Source organism: Candoia aspera, chromosome 1 (assembly GCF_035149785.1).
Source record: "Candoia aspera isolate rCanAsp1 chromosome 1, rCanAsp1.hap2, whole genome shotgun sequence".
Taxonomy (NCBI): Eukaryota; Metazoa; Chordata; class Lepidosauria; order Squamata; family Boidae; genus Candoia; species Candoia aspera.
The window spans coordinates 56,668,518-56,692,383 of NC_086153.1; the positions used below are offsets into that span (position 1 = coordinate 56,668,518).

At 37.8% G+C, this 23,866-nt stretch overlaps 1 protein-coding gene across 1 annotated transcript in view; it reads left to right on the top strand.

Annotated features, from left to right (window-relative positions):
• ALK (ALK receptor tyrosine kinase) overlaps window positions 1-23,866 on the top strand; it is a 693,943-nt gene that overhangs the window by 629,040 nt on the left and 41,037 nt on the right. Inside the window, exons 13-19 of the mRNA XM_063289507.1 lie at window positions 7,907-8,054; window positions 11,749-11,880; window positions 14,972-15,116; window positions 18,737-18,919; window positions 22,111-22,212; window positions 22,843-22,995; window positions 23,385-23,492. Of these exons, the coding sequence (XP_063145577.1) occupies window positions 7,907-8,054; window positions 11,749-11,880; window positions 14,972-15,116; window positions 18,737-18,919; window positions 22,111-22,212; window positions 22,843-22,995; window positions 23,385-23,492 (971 nt within the window). The remainder of the gene's footprint in view (window positions 1-7,906; window positions 8,055-11,748; window positions 11,881-14,971; window positions 15,117-18,736; window positions 18,920-22,110; window positions 22,213-22,842; window positions 22,996-23,384; window positions 23,493-23,866) is intronic.

Consider the following 23,866-nt stretch of genomic DNA (forward strand, 5'->3'; position numbering starts at 1 on the left):
CTCATTCTTCATGTTTTTGTTTCTTATAACAGTCACTACAGTATGTTAAAAATGAATTGGCAGAAAATCTACAGAGCTTGATCAGTAAAATCTATTCTCCCCAAACATTGCTAAGCCCTGAAATATGAAAATAATGAAGAGGCTAAGAAGCTTCCTTATTGCCATCAAAGGGTAGAACTGGATTTTATCAATTATTTTAGAGACTAAAAAGAAAAAAAATCCTTACTCCTGAAAAATATAGTGTGAACTAATGACCCTAGATTTTATCCTTGGCCAGTTTCATTTAAGAGAGCTAAATTAGCCTGCTCTGAAGATCAGACCATGGCTAAGAGGTGTGTGTTAGCAATTTGCACATTACAAGTTTAGCAGATATGAACAGACATATTAAGGAATTCTCGTATTCATACTGCAGTATGATTAGAGCAGTAAAGCCTCTATCATAGTTTAAGGTGAGAATTGTGCAGTTACTCATGGTGTTAAATATGAAATGTCTATTCTTACGGGAGCAGCACACAGTATACAAGAATACCATAATTTCTCTGGCAGTGCCAGGAAATCTTTTTGATCCCATTACAATGAAATACTGAAATCTTATGGTAATCCTGCACAAGGTTTTGTGAGATCACCAAAATCTTGCAAGATCTCATGTGAAAACTCTACTATGTTGCAATATTTGGGTTTTCTCCTGTGATGCCTTTGTAGATTTCTGTAATTTTCTCCTTCTCCTTTGGAGAGGGGGGAGTTGTCAAATTTGCTATTGCATGAGGTTGATGACTTCTAATTTAGAATCTCTAGATATCAGTTGATTGTGAAACTGTCAAAGGGGTGACAACCTGGCTGAATCCTAAATGCTGCCCAGATTCAAGTGTGAAGGGTACAGTTGTTACATTGTTCAGAAACACTGATCACAATGCTATGAAGTTCAACCCATTTGTAGGTGCTATGAAGTTTCATCATTTGTAGGTGAAAAATTGCCAAGAGAGTCACATTTGGCTGATTTTTAAAGAAATAAAAGTAATGCATTATTAAGGCAACACTGAAAAGATTGAGAAGTTTGGGGTAGGTGTGTGCGAATCAGTTTATTCCAAACTATGCCATTTCCACATGAGTTAATATATTTGATCACACCTGCAATATTTTTAACCTTTTGTTTTGTTTTTCCAAAATACGCATATTTGTTGTATGCATATCCTACAAAACATATTTTAAAAATGCATTCTAACCTACAATGTATTTTTCATAGGCATACTGGTACATTTCTGAGTCCTGAACTATATCACCAAATTCTGAATTTTAAAATCAAAGAATACTTGTACAGAAAATGGAATCTTGCCTAATATAGAAGGTCATGAAGGAGTACCAAGGGCTGCAAAGGAATCTGCAGTGGGAGGCAAGGAGGAAGAAATGTTTTGATGGCACAATTTTGCTTTTAACATTTTTTAAAATATAATTTTTATTAAGAATTTTAATTACAATAGTAAAAACTAATACAAACTAAACTTACAGAAAGAGAAGAGAATGAGGAAAAAGAATAAAAAGTGCAGGGAAAAAAAGAAAGAAGAAAAAGAAAGAAAAGAAAAAGAAAATAAAGAAAAAGAAAATAAATATATAAAGAAGTGACTTCCAACCTTCAACACAATAAATATAAACAAATTTAACAACTCTTCACTCCCTATAAGGTTACAAACAGATATCTCTTCATCCCATGTCTCATCCTTTATCTATAAGCAAATCCATAAAACATCAACTTTTCAATCCTGGTGTCAGCAAAAAATCCATAAGGAGTTGCCAGAACTTTGCAAAAAAAAAAAAACCCTCTTATTTTAACCTTGATCAGATAAACCAACTTTATATTCCTTCTAACAGTCTTAATCTTTAATTCAATCCAATATTGTCATAGGATTTGATTTCTCTTCAATTCTTCTTTATCCCATGGCACAGATTTCTTCAAGGGTTTAACAAGCCTCTTTTGTAGATCCAATAAGAAAACATTTTCCAGGTCATTCTCTTGATCTGTCATTTGTAGTCCCACTTTTGGTACTTTCCCTGTCTTGTCAGATAAAATTTGTTCCCCATCTGTCATTCCTTCATTAACATCTTTTAGACATAGGCTAGCCATAGAAGTAGACATCATTACTGACAATGTTGATGTTGTAGTTACTAATTTATGGCTCCATTCTTCAGAGATCTCCTTTAATATTTCCAATCTTATAACGTTTTGTGTCATTTTGTAAGTCCCAGTATTAACTGATATCAGGAACAGGTCTGTATTTCTTTTTTCCTATGCTTAGAATCTTTACTCCCCTCTAGTGTCTAACTTCTCAAATCATCACTTAGGATAGCCAAAACAAATCTGTTTCCCATGAGAAGCTGTTTATTTTTTATAGTTAATTCCAAAATCTTATAGTAAAAGTCAATATTCCAAATTTATCTGGACCCTTAATCTGTTTATAACTTTCTTAGATCAAAATCTTATTTAGCTTTTTGCTGTTTATTTCAAATTCTTTTTTTTTAAGCTTATAATTAATTTTTCTTTTGTTCGGAGTTTTTTCATAAACACCCAATGAAGACTTTAAACTTGTCATCCCAAAGGTCTCTAATAGCTTTAAGACGGTTAACAGGCAATTTCAAAAGTGATTAGAAAGTGAGGATTGCGAACTTAGTGTCCCTTAAAAGGTTCCGGTGCAGTTGCGAGCAAGATGCTAATCCCATTGTCTCTGACACTCAAACCTGTGGAAAACTGCTGACCTGTGGTGTCCTTATGAGGAGCAGCCATCCAGAGCATATGTGGGTGATCTCCCATCCTTTCCTTATCCAGAGAGGTTCCAAGGAACCAATCTACTCACAGGAAATCCCCACAATTTTGCTTTTGTCATTTTGATGAAAGCCTTCAATCCTGCTGATGACTCTGAAGGGCTATCTCTGCATATTCTATGATTAGATAGATAGATAGATAGATAGATAGATAGATAGATAGATAGATAGATAGATAGATAGATAGATCCCCACAGTCCCCAAGTTACCCAATAGTGGTTTCAATAGCTGAGATACAACTTGGTGAAATTGACAAGCAAAGGCCCCAAATCTGCTCAGGTGTCCATTTATAGGGAATTTTTTGCTAATGAAAAAACTAATGATGTTTCATTCAGCCATTTAGAAAAGAATGACTTGCCTGTGGGATAACAGGTGGGAAGAATTTTTCAAGTCTGGCATGTAGTATGTGCGCATATAAAATATCACCCTAATGTAAAAGAGAAGAGTAGTAAATTATATGCACAGAAGTCTCATTTCTTTAATGTTAATGCTGGGGGAAGAAACAAAATTCAGTAGTATCCCAAGGCTGATTTTGTTCTTTGATACACTAGCAAGTAGATCAAAAGTTACAGGTCATCAATATACTGTCTAGTTTTTTTTAATGGGATGTTGTGCCTTGTGTATTTCATTTTTTAATGCTTAATTCTTCTTATTTTAGAGATACATTGAGTCACAACATCCTGCACAATAGCACATAGCAGCTTATTTAGGACACATGGAAACACTTTCCTTTGATTGGCTTCTCTGCCTGAGAGCATTTACTGCAAGTGGCTTAACTGATTTGATAAGAACATTTCTCCAAGTCAATTTCCCTAGCAACTTTTGATTGTTTTTGTTGTTAGATCCCCAGCACTGCTGGCCTTGGCTCCCTTCATGATATCAGCTGAAGCTCTTTGGTCCTTCGAATACATCAAGCCATGATGGGGAGTAGGGTATGATATTGGACAAAAGGAGGATTTCCATTTTGGCTAAAGTGGGACAAAATGAATGAGCATTTTTTTTAAAGGGGCATCCCTTACAAAGGAGCAAAAAAGGTAAACAAATGAATATGAAACAAATTGCCCATGTGGCACATTTTATTGGTGACTCCCCCTAAGATTAAGGTTCTAGTGTATCTTCTAGGGAATGAGCTCTGCTAGATTCCATATGGACATCAATGAGAGAAAGGGCTGGCAAGTGATTGGGCTGGCGATCTAGCACCATGCTTTGGAACACCAATTAATAATCTTCTATAGCAGTGTTTCTCAAGCTTGGCAACTTTAAGATATGTGGACTTCGATTCCCAGAAATTTTCCAGCCAGCATGCTATACTATAGGCTGCTTGTGGTATTAACATTTCCAAAATAACATCCTCTTTTTTTTTTTGCATGCATGCATGCATGTCCGCAGGCCTTTGTACTTGTTGCCTACTCCTTGATTTTCCTTTATTCTATTCTTGCCAGGGAATGAAAGCAGAATCAGTTTCCAGGTACTTAGTGGGGGTAGAAGATTATTTTCTTATAGGCAAAGGCTTAGGATGTTGGTGTTTTTTTTTTTATTTGGTTTGGTTTGGTTTTGGCCAGGAAATGCCCATCATCAATGACTCCTTGCAAACCAGAGAAATTTCTCCCAGTTTCCAGCTCAGTCATATCTTTAGCTTTTTCCAGAGAAAGTCATATCTTAAAGCAGAGTGAGGCTGATTTGGGGTGTCAGGAAAGGGCAGAAAAGCATTGCTTTTTAAGGTTATTGTTGGAGGCAAAGTGCTTGGAAGATTTTCTGCCCGATATGCAAAATAACATGGTCAACTATGGGTCCTGTGCATTCCGATGTATTTTGGGGTGGAAGCGCCACTGGCACCAACCGCTATCACAGCATTCATGCATTGCCCTCTTATATAAACTATGTTTGTTTATAATTAATGGACTAGTTCTCATTGCTGCTTGAGGTTTTCATCTCTTAATGAACCAGGGGGAGAGGAGTGGACATCAACAACAACTGCAAGAATATTAAGATTTTCAGCATTGTGAAGGGACTTGAGCTCCATGTGGTTTACTAATTGTAATCCTTTCCCTTTTAGTTTCACAACATAAAATCCTTTTTCCCAACTGTAGCTCAGATTAACATACAATACAAATATGCAAACATGTATACAAGTTCATGATTGTTAAACTGTAATAGTTTCTTTTCAAGAAACACTTTGTTTTTATACCATCACACAATGCAGAAACCTGGCCCTCCAAATTACTGTGTACAGAATGTTGGAGGTTTAAGAGTTTTGAAACAAAATGAATACATGTAATTCATAATTGCCCCCCCACACACACACACACACACTAACTATATATGAATTGTCAGTCTTGCCTCCTAGTGTCTACATGGAGAATTCCATGCAATTTTATATGCATTGCAGACCAAATATTCTGTAGGTATTCCTCATTAGATCCTCAAGTATATTTTTAATAAAACCTTTGCTAATGAAAAGTGCTTTGATCAAATGAAATGTGATTCTCATTTGCTATTAACAATAGCTTGGATTAGGAAGATGAAGACTCCCTTGAGTTGAACTGGATTCTTGGTGATTATATGAATATGTTCATATAGTTTTCTTAGTTAACAGCAACATGGAAGTGATTTGCTATTCCCTTCTTTCTGGATGTTTTTTTTTTTTCAACTTCCCAGTTATGATTTCATCCAATAATAACAAGGTCTCATCTTGCTTCGCTTTTTGGCCATGTCACAGGGTATGTCCAAGCAGTTTAGTTTCTTGGGCTTCAAGCTTTGCAAGCATGATATACAGCTTCTAATTGTTCTGCATGTCAAATAGGAACAGTTTTCTCTGCCTTTTCTTCAGATTTCAAGAGTACACAAGCATCATTTTTTTATTCTGAATTCCAATTTTCAGTTCTAGCCCACTCTAAGCATGTATACAGGTGCAGATTACTTTACAATTTTAGCATACAGGTGTTCAGTTCTAGACCTATCTGCTCTATCTAATTCTAGAGTTAATAAAAGACTTACAGATATTAGTGGCAATGTTTCCTCTTTTAGTCAGACAAACTGGCAGCAGGTCTTGGTCTAGCTGGTGACCTTTGACAAGTAAACAGTTTGATCGTCTCTTCCATCATCTTCAACCCAAGCAAGGGTCCTCTGTGAAAAGCAGATGAGGCCCTGTGCTGGTTCTCTTCCACTTTAGAACACTTCATGGACTTCACACCATTTACAAACTAAAAAGCTTTCAACAGTGCAAGCACCACCTAATCCATTTTAGGATCACTCTCCAATCTTTTTCTGGATTGAAGCCAGCAACCCGTCTTCAACAAACACTAGAGCTCACTAAGTCCATATTAGGCATTTTAGCTGCCAGCCATCACCTTCAGTTTGAAGCTGCTTCTTCCCATAGCCTTCCTGGCTGTTGTTTAAGATTTGCCCCATTGCCACTCCATATCTGCTTCCACTCTCTCTCCTAAATCTAAACTTCTCACAGCTCCTTGTCAGCAAAGTAAGTACAAACTTTGTACTTACTTTGTTTGAGTGTCCACATGGATGCATGAAGAGCCAAAAGAAAGCTGTGGCTGAATGCAGACTCATCATAGGCTTCAACTGTTAGTGAAGTGGCAAGGCCCAGATAATTGATTCTGTCACAACAGCAAAAGTAAAGATTCTGTATATTCAGATCCAGCTCCTTATGGTTATTGCCAAGGGCCTGGTGGATACTCCTCGGTACCAAACCCTCGCTTTTGAAATGCATTCCCAAGGAAGGTGTGCCTGGCATCCATTCTGGTTTTGTATTTTGCACCAGGTTAGGATTTTTTTTTAATTCTCCCAGAGTTGTTAACTTTTAATTTTAATGTTAGTACCACCGCCCGCTCTGTTACCAATGTTATTCCTGCTGTTCAGTGGTGACAATAGCATGGAATTATCAAGTTTTTATGTATGTATTTTTAAACTTTTTTTTAACTCTGTGTAGCTCTAACAGGTGCTTCTATGGGAAAGAGAGAATTCAAGGAAATAAATGCAATAAGCCCAAGGGAGGAGAAGGTTAAGACCTCCATTTATTAATGGTTTTTATCCAAATTTCTCAGAGCCCCCCCTCCCCAATTTTATGGCAGTCAGTCCATGTCCCAAGACAAGCAAATTGCTTTGACATAAAAAACACCATGTTTAAAACTTTTACCTTTGCTTCTTACAGCATGGTTTAGTGTTCCTCAACACATAATAATGCAGCAAGCATAGGCTTCTTTTGCAAACTAGATCCCCACTTCTGTAACCACAGAATCCCTCTGTCAAAAAGACCATTTTATACATTCTTGTTGCTTCAACCACTGTCATTCATTCCAACAAGATGATAATTGGCACTATAGGAGCTGTGCAAATTTGCCATCCATTATCAATGGCAGAACAAATACCCTCTTTGTAGCTATAGGCTTTGACAAATGTGTAGAATTGTGACCTGGAGCTTTCTGTTCTTCTTCCTTCACAGCTGGTGAATGAGGCACTGAGAGTGTCTCTCTGGGTTCCTGACTTTATTGCTTATATGCAAAATCTACTCTTACACAGAAAAATATGGCCTCTAATTGCAGCCAATTAGCCCTGCCAGCTTGCCTTGCTCAATAGCGCACCTCATTAGCCATTATAGTTTCCTGCCGAAAATCAGCTCAATGGCTCCTATTCCTCCTAGCATCTGTTCAGGGGATCCTATCCCGTGGCTATCACGTCCTCTCTTGTGTCTGTTGCTGCCTTATTAAAGAATGATAGCTTGGGTTATGGAAAGTGACACATGAGCCTCATTGGGTCAGATTCCAAGAATCCCCTCTGCTTTATGAGCCATTTGGAGCTAGGAAGCCAACCTTTTCAGCCAAGCCTTGCCAGGATCTGATCATCTTGGAAGAGTATAGGTCCTGGGCCTAATTAAAACTGTCACTGAAATATAGCCAAGATGAATCACTTGCTCATCAGCAAATGCAAGGTTTGGAAAAAGGTGAACCTGAAAAAAATAAAATTCTGTACCAGGAAAATCAGGTTATTCTGTGGGAAGAATAAATAATTCTGGTTATATTTCTCTTATGACCTTTGGTGATGGTTTTTTTTTTTTCTTTTTTTCTTTTACCTGCAGCATCTCAGGCTATGGGGCAGCTGGTGGCAAAGGGAAAAACAGTATGATGAGATCATATGGCGTGAATGTCGTGGGAATATTTACACTCAAGAAGAACGACACCTTATATATTTTGGTGGGGCAACAAGGAGAAGATGCTTGTCCTAGTGTAAGTGATTATCCTTCCCACTAAACCATTTATCATGATGACTTTTCTTCCTGTTGCTGTGCAGCTGCTAAAATCTTGGCATCTCAAGCTTCCCAGCCTCTGTCCTTTTGATTGTAGCTTGTTCTTATATCCTTCCCAACATCCAGCAAAAGTATCTGGCTTGGGAGAAACAGCCTGTTCTGATCAGATTGTGCCCCTACATGCACATATTGCCTCTACTCTGTGCCAAGTGCCACTGCAGATCAATCATTCCATCTGCCATCCTCACTGTGCACAGCTTATCATCATGTCAGCCCATGCATTTTCAGAAATTTAAAATGATGCCCACCTTTTGCCAAGTCTGTTCCTCTGAATGGGAATTTGGTTTCTGGTATAAAATGCTGCTGCAGCATCTGGATAAACTGTGTAGTGGAGAAGGGGGAGAGAATGGATGTGACTGCTGATGGATTGGATATCAAGCAAGGAGCTTGTGCTGCCAATTGTTCATGCTCTCTTATCCAGTGAGCACAACTCATCCGTTCTGGGGACTGTGCATGAAGCATCTTGAAGGAGAAACTGGAAGCCTGCTTGGTTCTAGAGCACCAGGTATGGCAGCACCAGGTATGGCAGCTGGATTCCTGCAGGCTATGCAGGGGGGTGGGGGGATTGATCTCCAAACAATGCTGAGAGTTTTCTACTTCCCAATGAACATGAAATGCTTTCTTCATACTTATGATTAGCACAGAGTAATGTGACTTAACTGAGTTATGAGTATGATAGAGTCAGGCAGATTTTTTTTTCAAATATATTTTTGAACTTGGTTTATTTTTCTCATATGAGAATTCCAAGATGTAGGAAATATAAAGTTATATCTTTTTAAATTGCCCAGCCTTTTGCTTTTTGTATTCTTCAGGGCTCTTGTCTTGAACATCTTTTAGATAGCTAAAATCCAGACACTGGTTCCTTATGCTGTACCTGAACAAATGAAATAGGGGGTCTCCACTGCAAGTGTTAGTTGTACAGTATCAGAAAAAAATAGAGATTTGAATAGAGATCCCTGCTTCCTCTTATAAATGAATACAAGAGGTTGATTGTTCCTTTGGAACCAGACACTTTTGTTTATTTTGCATCTGTGATCTGGGCATTGCAGCATACTCTAATATATGGAGTCATTAAATTATAGGCCACTGTAATCTTAACAAGAATTTATTGAGTGGTAATGTAATCGAGGCAAAGATATTGCATTGCCTTTGTGGAAGTAGCTTTCACTTGGTTGGATTGTAATCAGTTATGTATTTGCTGTGAAGCGTCTTGCATACGTATATGTACACAAAATACACATGTATTTTATATAGATAGAGATAGAGATAGAGATAGATATAGATGAATCCAGCTGTGATCTATCACTTTCTTTGAGTCACTCCATTAAATCATTTGATTAACCATCCCTTTTTCAATTGTGAATTGGTGCTAGCAGATGTTTTTTATGGCCCCAAGTGGCCCTTGACAGACCAACTCTGATGAATCTCTTACCGATCAACAAGTTAAACTTTAAAGATATACATTTAGGATAAAGTTAGTATAGATTAGGCTCTTTTTTTCTTCTTTGTAAAGGTTAAATGATTGTATCTGATTAATAATATAAATAAGCTACAGGGTAAGAATAATTCATATTTTTCTGCCTCTGGTCTGAAATTCTTATTGTGAAGCATGGGCATGAGGCCAAAGGTGCTTTTCTTCTTTTTATAGAATTGTAAATTGAATTGATCCAAACAGCATGGCATTGTCTGATATAGTCAGACAATACATCTGAAGCAGAGGCCAATTCATGCCTGTGCACCACTTGATAACCTCAAGAGGAAGAGATGTCTGAATAAACAAGGAACAGTTTGAAGTTATGGACATGTTCCCTTATAGTGATTTTCAAGAAATTAATTTTCTCAGTCATCTGGCAGCCATTATGTATCTACAGCAGCATCTGCAGTAGGGGTGAAAATTTGCATGAATGCAATTGCAACATCACAGTCCAAGGTCTGTCCCTTTTGTATGTGTGATGATGTGGCATGCACAAACAAAAGGTACAGGGTTTGGATCCCAATGCTCTGCCTACCATAGTACAGATTTTGACACACACCTGCCATAAAGGACCATGGGCATATGTCAAATCAGTTACAAAGCATTCAAGAAAGTATATGAATATTCTTGAATATTTGATCACTATTCAGAGGCAGAATGATGGGTTATGATGAACAAATGAACCAACCTTACTTAGTTATTTATTTACTTATTTACTTACTTATTTCCATTTATATACCTGCCTATCTCAAATTCATGACTCTGGGAAGCTAACAAGAATTAAAAACTATACAAAAACATGGAATAATATTTTTGAAAAAGCAGCACAAATACAACCAGCTCCTGCCTGCATGGCCAGTTCAAGAATTAGGCAAGCTGTAGTCCAAAACATCTAGAGGGAACTGGGTTGACTATCCTTAGAGGGTTGGACTATGAGTACAAATTCCTGTTGAAGTAATTGTATTTTCAACATAATCTAATCCCTCATACATGGAAAGTAAGGCTTGCATGTCACTCTAAGATCCATGAAGAAAATGCGGAACATAAGTAAGCATTTTAATATTGTTAAACATTAAGCAGGTTTTTGTTCCAACATCTGAATAGGCTCTGGGGTGAATGCATTCAGTCACAGGTAATTTCTCATTATTATGTTAGAAGTTCACTAGAAATAGAATATATTCTTCTGTTTTATGTTGTGTCTATTCTGGCAGCAAAAGTTTATTAACAGTATTTATAAGACAACCCCATCCATATGGACTAAGAGCCAATCTAAAGTATACAGTTTTTGCTTAGTTCCTCTCCACGCGAAACATATTTCTTATTTTGTGTGTTGGGCTACTTTCAGAAAAGAATATATTGAACTTCTGAGCCTCACCAAACAGATAGGATGCCAACATAAAAGGAAATTTGTGCTGTTTCCCGACACAGCTAGGGTTGAAGCAAGGTCTTCTTGCTGGGCCAAGGGGCACACTGAGAGACCCAACATTCATAACTCTGCCACCAGTGTCCTCTCTGAGCTGAGCATCTTTGGTGCATTAGGAAATCATTTCTAATAATTAACTTTTGATGAAAAATCTCTTGAAATATTCAGGAAGGCCAAATGTTTACTGGCAGGAAGAAGGGGTTCTTTTCTGATAATCTCTTTGCAAATAGAAATACACCATTGCTTGCGAGAGTTGCCTAGCACTTTTCTGTACATTCCAAGGATAGAAGATGGGGTGACACCTCAGTCTGTTGCTGCAGAATGTCCCACTTCATTGCTTTCCAATGTATCATGCTGTATTTGCTGAAATAAAAACAAAAAACCTATCCAGAAGTAAAATCTCTAGCACGGTCCTTTTCCTGCTAAGCTAATTACAAACTGTTCCTTATGCAAAAGGTCATTCAGCCACAGCCTGAAATGGCCAAAAGCTAAACTTGGTAACAATGGTTGAATATTCCAGGATTTAACATTCCAGTACAACGGAGGATACCAGATTAGGGAAAACAGCTCTTTCACCTTGGAACTCTTCTCATTCTACTCCAGGTGCAGGCTAAGATTTAGCTGGGAATAACACAGATTCAGTAGCTCTGGGTTCCATGGAGGGAGGCCAAGAGCAGGCTTCTTTGTCTGAATCTGTCCACTTGGTTGTATTTGCAGATCCATCATGCCATACAGAAAGTCTGCCGCGGAGAGAATAATGTGATTGAAGACGAAATTAAAGCCAATGGAAGCGTCCAAGAATGGGCAGGAGGAGGAGGAGGAGGAGGAGGTGCAACTTACGTATTTAAGGTATTGGTACATTAAGAAATAACTTTTATTCTGATTGTGGGCTGCTCTTTTGGAGGTAGAGGGTTGAATTTGATACGTTTTTCAGGCAGAGTATCTAACCCTGGGTTGTATTGATTGAAGAGGGTAGGCAGAAAAAGTGAGGATGTCAGAAACAGAAAGAGTAGCCCTTTAGGAATCTGGCTTTGGGGAGCTATCTCTGAAAGAATGTAAACCTTGAAACCAAGCCCCTGGGTCCTGCATTTTCCGCACCTTCCCTCTTTCTATCACAGCTTCAAGGAAATCATTGTTCCTATTTTTTCTTAATAACTTCCTTTAGTACTGTGCCCAAAATATTATCTGTTTTTGGAGAGTTTGGCTTGTTGCAGTTTCTTCATAGGAACCTATCATAGGAAAAAAAATGTAAGGCTATCTTGAGGGTCAAGATCAGTATTTAACATTTGTGGGTGGTTAAGAGCTGCAAAGACATCTATATATGAACAGGTTTGGGGTTTTAAGGGTTGCCTGCCTCTTTTTTATATCGGGATATGCCTTCATCATAGCTTGCACTACAGCTTTTCTCTGTTTCCAGCTCAAAATGGCAGAAAACTGTCATAAGTTTTCATCAGTCATGGCCAGGGGTTGACTTCCAAAGAAGGGGACTTAGAGGTGTTTCCAACCCCAGAGCTATAGGTTAGCCACCTCTGCAATAAATCATGGTTTTATCATGACAGCCAAGTCTGTTTATAATCTTACTGAGTAAAGTGTATTTATTTATTTATTTTTATTTTATTTTATTTTTCTATCCTGCCTTTATTATTTTGATAAGTAACTCAAGGCGGTGAACATACCTAATACTCCTTCCTCCTCATTCATACACACACACACACACACACACATACACACATATACATACACACACACAGACTTATAAATAAATGCATATATTTATATATTTATAATATATATATATTAATATATTATATTAATATATTAATATATATTATGATATATGTTAATATTAAATATTATGTTGTATATATATTAAATATTATATAATATTATAAATATTAAATAATAAATATAAATATATAAATGTGTGTGTATATATATATATATATATATACTGTACATTTATAATATATAAATATATATATATATACATATATACACATACATACATACATACTTACCAAGTATACCCAGTTGGTAAGAAATTTATTGTTTTCAGCTGAAATGGGGAAAAAAACAGCACTGTTTTTTAAAATTTTGTGGAATTAATTCTAAGCCCCACAATTCTGCAAATGCAGAGAGAGCTTTGCTAAGAGCTGTAGCTTATTCATTGTCCTCAGATTCCCTAAATCATTGCACTCATAACTGAGAATGGCAACAAGCCAAGGTAATGATTCTCAGCGCAGTATCATCCTTTAAAGAGCTATTATGTTTTCCCACAAAAAACTGGAACAGTGTAGAGGCCACCAACATCTCTTTTTGCATATTGTTGCCCAATACAGCTATTCTTTGCTCCTGTAGTATATGATAGAACTGATTACCTCCATTAATCCTTGGCATACAGATACAATAAATGACCATAATCATGGACAGATCACTTCCTCAAGTCCATGCGGGCTAATTGGAGTGATTAAAGCAGCCTGCTCCATGTGCCTGATGGATCTAGCAACTGGTTTTTGTCCCCATCATGATTTGCATCTACTTGAAGCTCTCACCTATTGGTACAGGATAAGGTACTATCAATATATTGATGACATCCAATTACATCTTTCTCCCCTGAGCTGAATGGGAGATGTGAGAGAAGTCCTGACCCAATGCCTGGACACTATCAGTGCCTAAACAGGGAGAAGCAGGCTCAGACTCAGTCCAAGCAAGACTGGGTAGCTCTTTGTTCCAAGGACAGCCAGTTCTGGGGTGACACTAATTTTAGCTCTTGAAGGGGTTGTGTTGAAAGAAAAGGCTTGCAACCAGATGGCCCACCAGGGTACATAGCTTCTGCTGGAAAAGCACTGCAGACCATGGCCAGAAGGATTTTTGCCCAACTAGATCAGAAGATAATGAAGACAGTCACTCACACCCTTGACACTTCACAGTTGGATTGCTGCAATTTGTTCTGTTGCCCTTGAAGACCCCCTGGAAACTTCAGCTGGTGCAAAATGCGGTTGCCCATGTGCTTACAAGACAATTACAGTATAGTCATGTAACACTTTTCTTATGGGAGCTGCATTAGCTACCAATTCATTTCTGAGTACAATTCAAGGTGCTAGTTAACATCTACAACACTGGATATGACTCAGTGCCTTGGACCTTAGTGACCACTTATCCCTCCTAACTTCTGAATAGAGAATGTCTGCAAAAAGTACCTCCTTATCAATAGCTACAAGTGAAGGGAGCATGGAGGTAAGCATTCTTAGTGGTTGCTTCCATCTTCTTCCATCTTTTGGAATGGCTTAGCCGTCAAGGCAAGGATAGCTCCCAATCTTATAGCCTACTGGAGAATGATTAAGGCCTGGCTATTCCAGAAGTTCACAGCTGAAATCAGATCTGTGACCACCATTGACATTGCTATTGCTATTGTTTTGTGGTTTTATTGTGTAACATTGAATTGTTATCTGTATTGCATTATGCATTATTTGTAGAGGAGGGAGGCAGTTTATAAATCAGTCAAATAGGGAATTGTCCATTACATTCTAAAATTGCTTTTTCTGCCCACCATTGGATTCTTTGAATCCTTTAAAACCACAGCAGCAGCATTTCAAGAGTGAAGCCAGAACACCTACAACAACAAACACCCACACATCAAGATTGCCAGTAGATGCACAGAAGCAAGTGCTGTCTGATCTATTTTACAAAAAAAAAAAAAAATAGAGTTCATCTGTAAATTGTGGGTGACATCCAAACAAAAATTTTGCCTGCTGCATCAAAAGTGTATTAAGCCAAGGTTTGTTAAATCTAGGGTACATAAAAATGCAATAGTAATTTTATATCAATCTATAGTCCTATGGGGATTATGAAATACAGCTAGCATGTAAGGAACACACTTATTATTTACACACCTGTCATAGCTAAACTCTAATTTTATTTCTCCCTTCTACTTTTTCAGATGGAGAATGGAAAGCCAGTCCCCTTGATCATTGCAGCAGGAGGAGGTGGCAGGGCCTACAGGGCCAAAGCCTATACATCAAACCACGAAAGGCTGGAGAATGATATATCTATTCCAGGGTTCAATGGGAAATCTGGAGCCGCAGGTAAGAAATGTTCTCTCATTTGTTCCTAGCTCTTTGCCAGGCCTAACAAAAGAGTTGGTAAAAGCCATGGGTTGTGATCCACAGAGGAATATCCAAGCAGTCAGAGCATAGGTTTGGCATCGGCTGATCAATTTCCACTGCCTGAAAAACAAGGGTTGTCTGTTGAAAAGCAGCTGTTGGTGTCCTCAGCCTGGGAACTGCTGTAGTGTCAATTCACCAGACCAAGCTCCCACTATCCATATGGCTCTCTCCTGTTTGTTCATAAAATTATTTGGACCACAGCCATTAACATTAGTGAAGAAGGATTGTTGGAGCACTATTGATGTGAACTTGGAATCTACAGCTGTCAGTTTCTTTCCATACCATTTTGCAGAATTATTCATATTACTTTGCCCAAATTACAAATATTCATGCAATTTATTCAAACAGAATGGTATGCTTCTGAATATATACAGTGCTTCAGAAGCAGAAAAGGCATAAAAGATATTTTGTCTAATTAATCAGAGTGGTTTCTTCCACCAGAGCCTTGAAAACAAATAAACTCAGAGTGAAGATTATTTAACGCAGATTAGCCATCCTTATAGCATATGGCTGCTGTTTGCAGATTTACTAGATTTAAAAATCATTTTTGTATAAATATATCCTGGTTCTATTATTGACGAAATAGTAACTATCCCAAATCAACACAGCTCTGAATTTTTGTTTAAAAAAATGATCCTCATATAGATTAGCATTGGATTTTAAAAATGCTTCTGCAAAGATGTATTTTTAAAATAGGGATTTTTTTTTTTTGCTCATTCTTTCAGAGTCCTGATTGTACATACCTAGTACATACTAGAGCAAGATGTAGGGGAAATTTGTTTTTAAGAATAATTGCCATTATCCTTGTTACTGACTGTGGGGGTAAAGGCAATATATGGTCCTTATTCTTTGGTTCTGTGCTGAATGAGAGTGATCTTACAAACACTTCCAGATGTCCACACCAGCTTGTTTTCATGATCTTTATTTCTAGTATAACAACAGTTTTTTTAATGTAATAGGTGTTCTATTCAGTCAGGGCTTCTTCCTTGTTTCTTCTTTTTTAATTGCCCAAACTCCTTCAGAACCTGAATGTAAAAGGTGCGCACACGGTGTGGCATCCTGTCTGCAGTAATGCGAAGGCTCTCTGAGACCGATCAGTCCAGACCTCTGATGAGAGCTGTCTGCTGCTTCCCTGATTGCAGGATCTTTGGGAGACAGATGTGCTCACTGGGCATGGTCAAAAAGATCACGATAGCAGCCCAGACGGTGCTATCAAAGCTTTGCCTGGGTGGCTTGTTGGTTCTTTATGTGCGCTGCATGTAGAAAAAACAGGTGGGGCTTTGATCGCACTGTCATGGCCACCACCTTGACTTTTTGACCATAATCTGTGGACACCCCTGTTGGGAGAAAAAAAAAAAGAAGGTATGAGAAAGAGTGAATGGAAGTTCTAACAACTCTGAGCACATTCCTTCCCATCACCAGCATGGGGACACCAACAGATTTCTCCAAGGATATGCAGGTTTTGACAGCTCTACACCAAAATGAAGACATAGACATTCCAATAATCTTGTGCAGTGGATGTAAATGTAGGCAATAAAACGTTTACGAAGTGTGTTGCAGAGGGACAAAGAAAAATAAATGCCAGTTTGTTACGTGGGTCTTTTGGCTAATAATAATAATAATAATATCCATAATAATAGTAATAATGCAGCCATAATAACAACAATAACAATAACATATAATAGCAGCCATGAGGAGAAAAGATTGAAGGAAATATAAACATTGTACTGCTAGAAAAACAGACACATTTGTTACGCAATCTTTGTTCCCTGTTAAGCAGAGTTTTTAAAAAATGCAATGTTATTTGTTAAATTTATGTTCTGCATCTCCTGTCAAAGTTACTGCAGAAAGATAATTATTTCATGGGAACGCAGTGAAGAACAGGTCTTATGCCCTTACGATTGTTTTGGTCCAATCCAGTGTCCCCCAGATGTATTGAACTGTGTTTCCAAAATGCCTCCAGCCCAAGAGCTTGCCTCTCTATAAATGCCAGGACCGCTGCTCCTGTACGCCTTAGACAGATCAGCTTGTGATAAAGTTTCAGAGCCTCAGTGTGTGTTGTCTGTTGCTTATTTTAATTTTTAATGCCATTTTTCACATTTTTTTTCCAATGGCAGCTTGCATAAACATTTTGAAAACAAGGCCTCAAATGTTATGTCTAAATCATTTGCATAAAAGTACATTGACATGGAAACAAATGAAATGGGCTAAAAAATAAGTTCAGCAATAACAATAAACAGTAATAAAAGAGCAGGAGTGAACCCACATGAAAATATAATTAAAAACCCATAATGCGGGACTAAGTAGAGAAAAATGGAAATTAAGTTACAAGGCTTGGGAGCATTAAAACGTACTATATTTACCTGAAAGGAAGACAAGTCCAAATTTAACGAAGAGTAGTTAGACAAAAAGTGACCCTATGCAACGCACGTCTTCCCGTTTTGTTAGGATTGCAAACGCTTGTTGACACTGTTGCTTGCAATTTTCTCTAGTGTGAGAGCAAGAGAAAGCAGCATGAACACCAACTGCTATGCCATACAATTAAAAAAAAAAGACATTTGTATTTATAGATGTCTATTTTAGCCAACAGGAATACAAATTCAAAAATACCTTTCAGTGTTCTCCACCAAATTCATGGGCAGATAAACCGTGTGGGGAATGAAAAATTCTTCGATTGCTTAATTTCTCAACTCCTCTTCAGCGGCAACAGTGGTGAAAAGGTTCACTAGGAAAAGTTGCTGTATGATCATTTGGTTTGGGGTTGAAGTGAAGCTTCAGGACACTGGAGAAGCAAGGGTCCAGCAAAAGGCAGGACATTTCCACCTAACCTCTAGCTCTCGTAACAACAAAAGCAATCCAAAAAGTCACACTCAGTTCATGAGCATTTCTCCCAGGTTCTCTTCTCCTTTGAAAGCATTTCTATAGGAAATTCTCTTCTATCATCTTAAATAAGACCTGTAGGGGTTTAAAAAAAGGATAATTTTTTACCACCCATTCAACTTAGGCAGGAGGAAATAATGAACACACACACACACACACACACACAACTAACAGTAGACTTGGTCCACGAAATTCAGCTTCTGAAACAGGCAAATGTGCTTTACTCAGACTTAATACTTTCCATGTACTTTTACACCAATTAGCGGGCATTTATCTCTCACATACACGGCGAGGTGTAAATGATTTGGATGGATCTATTTATAGATAGGTCCATAAACTATGAATGTAACTGGCTCAGTAACATCATATAGACTTCTCCCAGGGTGTGTATATCCTAGGACTGTTGTGTACGGTCTGTAATCCAGATAAACAGAATTAGGTTTAAGTGTCAAGGTTTTGTTGCACTTAGAGAACTGTCAAATGTGTACGTACAGGCTTGCAGACTACACTACAAAGCCCAAGTAAGTTTCTAGCCTTTGTTAGGAAACGTGTACCAAACTCTTCCTATGGGAGACTTGATTTTATCCTGCTGGGGTCTGCCTTCTGGGGGCCTGCAACAAATACTTATGCGAGCTACTTTTCCTTCTCTTGGACTGCAGGTGGTGGAGGCGGCTGGAATGATAGCACTTCCTTCCTCTGGTCGGGAAAATCCTTGCTGGAAGGTGCTACCGGAGGAAAATCCTGCCCCCAGGCCATGAAGAAGTGGGGGTGGGAGACAAGAGGGGGTTTCGGAGGGGGTGGAGGGGGGTGCTCCTCAGGTGGAGGAGGCGGAGGATATATAGGTAAAGTGGCTTCGTGTTCAAGGTGTCCCTTTCCCTCCCTTAGTGCTAATGCTCAGCAAAATCTTGAAACACTTTTTTTTCCTATAGCTGACGTATCTATATGTATACTTACATCTATCTGTATATTGAACGTTACATAATGCTGCATATTTATACAGGGTGTCCAAGACTCTGCATGGTTGTGTTATACCAGTCTGATTGTCCATTGCTAGATTTTAAATTCTGTGGATAACTTTAGCTAAAGGGAAGGAAGGACTGCTGTGAGGAGCTTCTGGTGTTCAAAAAGCAAGAGCTGTGTCAGTTTTCACAGCTTGTCACTAAGATGCGTAACTACGCTAGAAAGTGGTCCTCATTGTTCTTTGCTTTTTATCTCCAATTGTGCCATGAGCATTGTGCAAAAATGGATGTCTACTATAAATTATATCTGATTGATTTCAACTATACATTTTTAGGATCTTCACTGACAGACATTGGCATGGAAGAATTGTGTGCAGAATTCTTGACCCCCTGTGTATATATAGCCTTTTAACACTAGATGCATATAATATCAAATATATTTTAATGAAAAAGCAGCATAGAGAAAAATCATCTTTTATGTGTGCATTGTGAAGGTTGGTGTATATCCCCATGGTTTAAATTGGGGGAGAGACATTTCTTTGGCATTACTTTGTAACATCAAATCTCTGCAAATTACACAAGTAACTCTGTCAAACTGCTGTAATACCCATTGGCATTAGCACACGTCCAAACCTGTGGCACAGCCCATGTGGCAGAATATTTGGCAGAAGCATTCAAAAGCACCCTATCTGGTGGGGGAAAAAAAAAATCCCATGAGGGCATGCCATCAACCTTCCAGATCCTGCTGCAAATTTTTAAAAGATGGTGACACGTGCTTTATGTTTCTAAATGACAGAAGAGAACAAATCACACAAACTATTTGGTGGTATGGATGTGGTGGTGTCAAGGAACTGTTTTCATTAAGAGTTTTTTGTACCATGAGCATCCCTCAGCCCGAATTTCAAGGGATTAAGCAAATACATCAGGCCTCTTAGCTTCCATGCAAATGGATTGCCAGGAAATGTAATATCATCATTGGTATAGAAGGCTTACAACAATAGATCTTAGTGCTGGGTGTCAGATACTGCATAGGTTAAAATTGTCTTCTCACGGAAAACAAAAATTTTGCAAAAAATTACTTATCTTCAAACATTTTGAGCATCCTGAATCTCACTTCTTCTCACCTATGGGTGATTTACGATACTTTCTGTTATTAACCTTCTCTTTGGCTACAAATGAGGTTGATGTGGTAACTACTGTGCTTGTATTATAATGAGATTATCATTTAAAGTTGATTGTTTGAATACCAGAATGTGAGGACCAGCTCCGATACATATTAAAATATAGCAGTGAATTTAGAAGAGCTTATAGAAAATCTTGTTCTCAGCACATTGTTGAGTGATGCAAATGGTACAGATGACCCACTCATATATTTGAGAATCTCAGAGGAAACTAACAAATATTTACAACATTTCATTTAACTGCATACATATTATATTCAGAAATCTAGTGCCCTCAAGATATTTTAGATTATAATTGCCAATAATCAGGAGTGATGTTATAATCCATAAGTTTCACCAACACACACTCTCTCATATGCACATTCTTTCTCTTGGGAAACATAGAATGACATCTCCTGTATAAATATTTAAATGTACAAATGAATTGGTACAAATGAATTCTACTCTTGAAAGAGCACCTCTTGGATTGGTAGGAATGACTGGTTGGTAGATCGATTGGCTTGAATACGGATCAAATAGAGAAAGAGAAATGAAGCTGCAATGCACAGTTTAATAACCCAGGATCAGATTAACATATGCTGCCATTTCAGAGTGGTCTTATTAATCCCTATGTTTCCATACTGGATAGATTGTTGTATATTTAATAAACTAAAAAAGAATAGTTTTCTAATTATTGCTACTCACTGTGTACCAGCTTAACTTTTGCATATTGTGACATTTCCAGTCTTTCAGTCAAATGACTGTTCGGAGATTATGTTCTGCCTTGTCTCCTAATTTGTCATCTTTGTGGCTGGGACTGTGCTGAAACATTCAGTTACTTCATTAATAACACAAAAGTCTTGCTAAACTGAAATTCTGAATGTTAAAAGTTCAAAGGTCCATTAAACTGCAACCCATATGGAATTTATTGGATATTTTGCCAGATGATTGCTTTTTTCTCTGTTAGATGCTTTTTATTTTGTAGTGTTGATTATTGGTATAATTTATTTACCTGCATCTGACAAATACCAAAAAGGTAGCCATGTTGCATGAAAAAAATATTTTGTGTCACCTGAAAGATATATTGTGGCATAAACTTTAGAAGGTCAGACCACTTAATCAGATCTATTCCCACTGGTGATGAATAGACAAAGCATATTTGAAGAATAAACAAATTCCTGAAAATGGATGAGTACTTTATGTAGTATACAAGCTATTCTACATTTTATGGGACTCCAAGTCTGTAAAGTTGAATTTGTAAATGCATTCCAATTTGCCAACTTTGTATTTATTAAGTACAATAAGTTTACAGTCCATGATAGACTAAGATAAGCCTTCTTTTGAGAATGCAAAATGAACAACCAAAAGAGAAAGTTACACACAGGCCTTGCCCTCGTGTCTCTGTCACTGGAGGGGGCACTCACAAACCTTCATGTACTCAGAGTTCCTGATCATGAGCAGTTTCTTAGCATGATCACCTTAATTTATGGTGGCTTGAAGTTGGAATACCCAAAGTGGATTGTTGAAATGCTTCTTGATTTTTTTTCTGAGTGATCCCATTTTTAATAAGGATATAACTTACAGCATCCACTGAAACTCAGTATGCTGTCATCACTATGCCGATGGGTTATTACATCAATTGGATTGAATACTGTGTTCATTTGTACTCAAAATAGATTTTTATCTCTTACTTCTTGACTTTTTGGCCTCATTATTCAAAAATACGGTGTGTTGAATTTTCTCAGCATTCATGAGGATACTGTATATCTATATCAGGCTACTCACATAAAGCCCACACAAAATTATGCTACAATATATTATTTACCCTTGAGGTGCCACAAGAGTTTTTGTTGCTCTTTAATGTGCATTAGCTCAGCCACACAAAAATATTTAAGCTGTTTTCCAATTCTGTAGGTGGCAATGCAGCAGAACAAAATGACCCAGAGATAGATGGAGAGGATGGTGTATCTTTTATTAATAGCCAGTATGGTTCACTCTTTACTCCTGCATTAAAAGGTATTTTCAGTTATTTATTTTATCACGTATACAGATAAAATATCAGCAGTATGTCTTCTGAGACAGCTTGAAAACATTCCAGTTGTTAAATTAGATTAATTTTTAAAGAATCTGATGCTGTCCATATTATTCAACCACAATTCTCCTAATACTGAATTATTATACCCCACAGATATGCTAGTTAGGGACTATAGGCCTAACACATCTAGGGCAATACCAGGTTGGGGAAGTTATTTCTAACAGAGGTGGGTGGAATCTGGAACAATTCAGACAAAGTATCTTTCAGTGGAGATGGAAAACAGAGTGGGGGTAATTTTGCATTTCCTCTTCTGCATATGTGCATTTGTAGTAAAATCTGCAGACAAGAGGAGTCACCATGCAAAGACAATTTGGGCATAAATCATGAGGCAGTATCTGCAAGTAGTAATATGATATTACAACTGAAAATACGGGGCTTGCTTTCCACCCCCACCTCCAATAACCAAAGCCATTTACCCATGTTGACCACTTTAGATTTGCTGGTAGTTTCACAATTATCCTACTTACTGTTCTTTTATTTAGAGGGCTTTATGAACTTTTGACCTACCGTTCCCATACAAATCAATAATTGTTCTTTCATCTACTCTCTAGTGACAGAGAGGCATGGTGAAGTCAGCATTAAGCTATATTTGAACTGTAGTCACTGTGATCATGACATGTGCCACGGGGATATGAAGACTCAGGAGGTTGTTTGCATTTGTGGCTATGGATATGTGTTGGCTAATGATGGTGTCTCTTGCATAGGTAAGACATTGCATAAGAACAGACATCAGAATTTTGCTCTTTGGCTGTATTGGACTACCCCCAGCCAGAATCCAATGCTGATTTTAGATTCCGGGTGCAGCAGCAGAACAAATTTGTAGGGCAGCAGGTTGTGGAAGTTCCTTACCCTTTAATTGAACATTTGTGCAAAGATGCTAATTCCAACTCTTTAGTAAATGCTTAGATACCTACCTCCACATGGCACTAAATTTTTAAGTGTGCACATCCAAGCCATCTTCTTTACTAGTCCAAGAATATGTGGGTCCATGCTTTCCTATAGATATTGTGCAACCACTTTTTTTGAATGGGAAGATAATGGGAAGAAAAGTTGAGGACAACTAATGTGTTCTGTTGTCATATTTATATTCCAGATGAACTGATCCTGCCCACCAAGAATCCTCCTCTTTCTTTGGTCTTGTCGGTAGTCACTTCAGCTCTGGTTGCTGGTCTTATTCTAGCCTTCTCAGGCATCATGATAGGTAAGTTCTTTGTTCACTCCCAACATATAAATTACCCATGCAAGACATTGATTGATTGATTACGTGCCATCAGGTTGGTGTTGACTCTTACTGACAACAGTCTTCTCCAGGATGATCTGTCCCCAAATAGGATCTTCAGAACTCCCAATTACATTGCCACTGTAATTGAGCCCACCCATCTTGCTGCTGGGCATCATTTTCTTTTCCCTTCCCCTTTTCCCAGGAATATGAACTACTGAAGGGAGTCCTAGCATAATACATCCAAAATATGATAATTTGAGACTGGTCATTTGTGCCTCAAGTGAGAATTCTACATTGAGTTATTCTATGGTCCATTTGTTTGCTTTCTTTGCTATCCATGATATTCTCAGGAG